Source organism: Cucumis melo, chromosome 12 (assembly GCF_025177605.1).
Source record: "Cucumis melo cultivar AY chromosome 12, USDA_Cmelo_AY_1.0, whole genome shotgun sequence".
In the NCBI taxonomy this organism is placed as follows: Eukaryota; Viridiplantae; Streptophyta; class Magnoliopsida; order Cucurbitales; family Cucurbitaceae; genus Cucumis; species Cucumis melo.
Genome location: NC_066868.1, coordinates 2,342,888 through 2,346,829, shown reverse-complemented (window position 1 = coordinate 2,346,829; position 3,942 = coordinate 2,342,888). Strand labels below are relative to the sequence as shown.

General features: G+C 35.0%; 1 protein-coding gene across 1 annotated transcript; it reads left to right on the top strand.

The window, feature by feature from the left end:
• The first annotated feature begins 3,067 nt into the window (after positions 1 to 3,067).
• LOC127144388 (uncharacterized) lies at positions 3,068 to 3,666 on the top strand. The gene is made up of 2 exons (XM_051080295.1): positions 3,068 to 3,364; positions 3,448 to 3,666. Exons 1-2 carry the CDS (start codon positions 3,068 to 3,070, stop codon positions 3,664 to 3,666), a joined length of 516 nt encoding a protein of 171 aa, XP_050936252.1.
• The last annotated feature ends 276 nt before the right edge of the window (positions 3,667 to 3,942 follow it).

Sequence of the window (3,942 nt, the reverse complement as noted above, 5' to 3'; positions counted from 1 at the left end):
TTTTTCAGAATTACTTAAAACTTTGAAGGAAATTCTGCCAACTACCAATGAACTCCCAAATTCATTGTACGAAGCAAAGAAAACATTAAGTGCATTAGAAATGGAATATGAAAAGATTCATGCATGTCCTAATAATTGTTGTCTCCATAGAAAAGAATTTGCTAATGCAACAGAATGTCCTGAATGTGGTCAATCGAGGTGGAAAAACGTTAAGGATAGAAATGAAGAGAGAAAACAAATTCCCTCAAAAGTGATATGGTACTTCCCACCCGTTCCACGATTCAAAATGTTATTTAGAAGTATTGAATGTGCTGAAAATCTTACTTCGCATGCTAGTGAAAGAATTGAGGATGGTAAGTTACGACATCCAGCGGACTCTCCAGCATGGAAGTTAGTAAACTTTAAATGGCCAGACTTTGGTTCTGAACCTAGAAATCTTCGTTTAGCATTGTCAGCCGATGGAGTAAATCCTCATGGTGACATGAGTTCTAAACACAGTTGTTGGCCAATAGTGATGGTTATTTATAATCTTCCACCATGGTTGTGTATGAAAAGAAAGTACATGATGCTATCAATGCTAATTTCAGGGCCAAAACAACCAGGGGATGATATAGGCAAATACTTAGCACCACTAATTGAAAAATTAAAACTTTTATGGGAAAATGGTGTTGAATGTTATGATGCTTATCGAGAAGAAGTATTCAACTTAAGGTCGGTTTTGTTGTGGACAATCAATGATTTTTCCTGCATATGGTAACCTCAGTGGATGTTGTGTTAAAGGGTATACGGAATGCCCAATTTGTGGAGATAATACAAATTCTATAAGGTTACGACATGGGAAGAAAATAGCATACCTAGGACATCGAAGATTTCTAGCACGCAATCATCCGTACCGACGACAAAAAAAGTCATTCAATGGTAAAAAAGAACTTGGTACAATTCCAGAACCACTTTCTGGGGAGGATGTGTACTTGAAATTGAAAGATCTTGAATTTCCTAAAGGAAAGAAGATCCATAAGAACCTATCGATGAACATAAGTGAAAAGATTTGTTGGAATAGGTTATCTTCCTTTTTTGAGTTGCCATATTGGAAAGATCTTCATGTTAGACATTGTTTAGATGTGATGCACATCGAAAAAAATGTTTGCATGAATATCTTAGGTACGCTTCTTGATATTCCTGGTAAAAGTAAGGATGGGTTGAATGCTAGACGTGATTTAGTTGATCTAAAACTTCGACCAGAGCTTGCCCCTATTAGTAGTGAGAAGAAAATATTCATTCCTCCTGCGTGTTATACTCTTACAAAGGAAGAAAAACGATGTGTTTTGAAGACTTTGTCAAAAATAAAGGTTCCCGAAGGTTACTTTTCCAATATTAGAAATCTCGTGTCAATGACAGATTTAAAACTTAATAGTTTAAAATCTCATGATTGTCATGTGCTCATACAACAGTTGTTTCCCATTGCGATAAGATCGGTGCTACCGAAACATGTTCGTTATGCTATAACTAGGTTGTGCATCTTTTTGAATTCTGTATGCAACAAGGTGTTAGATGCGCAACAATTAGACAAGTTGGAAGAAGATATTGTGGTAACATTGTGTTTATTTGAAAAGTATTTTCCCCCTTCATTCTTCACAATCATGATTCATCTCACAGTACACATAGTTACGGAAGTCAAACTTTGTGGCCCTATATATCTTCGATGGATGTATCCCTTTGAAAGATTCATGAAAGTCATCAAAAACTCTGTGAGGAATAGATATAGTCCAGAAGGTTGTATTGCCGAAAGTTATTTAATAGAAGAAGCTATTGAATTTTGTTTTGATTTCTTATCTAGAGTGGATCCCGTTGGGCTTGGGACTCGCAAGTCACAAGACCATTTAGACACTTCAAACATTGGTAGACCGTTGCCCATGGGAGTTCCATTCAAACTTGAACAAGAACTTCTACGTCAAGCTCATCGATATGTGTTGGAAAATACAATTGATGTTCAACCATATATGGAGTAAGTTTATTCATTGATTTCTTCATTCTTTCATTCACTTTTATATAATTAAATCTAACTATCTTACAATGTTTGAATGATGACTACAAAGAAAACATATGAAGGCTTTGCAACTACAATATCCGAACAAGTCTAAAAATAAAAAATGGCTTCAAGAGGAACATAATCGAACTTTTATACATTGGTTACGAGAAGAGGTACAGTGTTGAACTTTGTAATTTAGTTATACATGTTATGTGTTGAACTTGAAATGATAATTCTTGTGGTAGGTATCAACTGAGCTTGAAGTTGGAAATAGTGGAGTTTCAGATAACTTAAGGTGGATTGCTCATGGCCCTCATCCTTTTCTTATTACATATAGTGGTTATGCAATAAACGGATGTCGCTATCACACAAAATCTTCTGAGAAGGATCGAAGTGTACAAAACAGTGGAGTTAGTTTAGTTGGAAAAACAATGCAAGTGTCTAGTTCTAAAGATAAAAATCCCGTCATTGGAGATATGTCATTCTATGGAGTGATACAAGAGATATGGGAACTCATTTATAATATGTTTAATGTTCCGGTGTTTAAATGCGATTGGGTTAAGAATAGTGGTGGTGTTCGGATCGATGAACTTGGTTATACTTTAGTTGATTTAAATAGAGTTGGACACAAGTCAGACTCATTTATACTAGCAAGCCAAGCAAAGCAAGTGTTTTATGTTGAGGATCCAAGTGATGTTAGATGGTCAGTTGTACTCACTCCACCACAAAGAGACTTTAAAGATAGATATAATGACAATGAACATGGTGATACAATACTCCGATGTGAAGGAATACCCAATGATATGCCAGATGTCTATTGAAACAATGATTTGGATGAAAATGTCTCAACGTACGTAAGGTCAGATTGTGAAGGCACATGGATACCTATATAATATTATAATGGTGTGTTCACAATTTCAAACAAGTAGACCATAAGTTTATTATGTTCATTTATCTTATTTCATTATTTATTGTTTAAAATTTGTATATCATGCTAATTTTTTCTTCATTTTGATTGACAGCTTCGCATAATATAATATGGACGATCTATATGAAGAAGTTGGTGTCGGTGAGTTGAATGCAACAGTTGAAGAAACCCCAAAAGAGTTGAAGCGACGACGAGGACCTACTATTATGTTTGATGTAACTCGCATTAGAAGTTTGGGAGACAAGAAGGTGGTGAGGTACAATGAAGACGGAGCACCTATTGGTGAGAATGGAGCGAAGTTAAAGTCTTTCATAGGGTCTGCAACCCATTATCATGTCCCTATCACATATATGTCTTGGAAAAGTGTGCCTGCAGAACTGAAAGATAAGATATTCACTACAGTTGAGGTATATATAACTTTAATGTCCTTATTATATTTGATAATGTTCTTGTTGTATGGACACTTGATTAAGTACTTTTAATTATTTAGGCTGCATTCGTCATTGATCCAAGATCTAGGAAAAACGTTCTCCAAATTGTAGGTATTTCATTTCGTCAGTTTAAGAACTGGCTAACAACGAAATACATCATCCCGCATAAAGATGAACCACAATTGCTTCAAGTTCCACCTGAAAAGTATTTCTTCATTGAGCAAAATCACTGGGAAGAGTTTGTAAGGTCAAGGTTATCAGAGACCTTTCAGGTATGAATAACTTTTATACATGAAAATCATTCGAAATAATATTTTCTACTTTCTCATTAACAAATATATTTAGATATAGAAAAAAAGAAAATTACAACAAGATAGACGATCGAAGAACAAATACAATCATAGAATCTCAAGGAAAGGGTATGCTAATCTTAAGGAGGAAATGGTAAGATGTTTAGATGTCTAAGGAGGAAACTCCCATTTTTGTAGTTTGTTCTTTCTTTGTTGCCGAAGAAACCTTATAAAATTTGGGATGTCTTGTTTGATATCTGGTGT

Coding starts and splice junctions, on each gene's coding strand:
- LOC127144388 (XM_051080295.1), top strand. CDS start 3,068: ATGGACGATCTATATGAAGAAGTTGGTGTCGGTGAGTTGAATGCAACA. Junction 3,365..3,447: donor AGATATTCACTACAGTTGAG/GTATATATAACT, acceptor TTAATTATTTAG/GCTGCATTCGTCATTGATCC.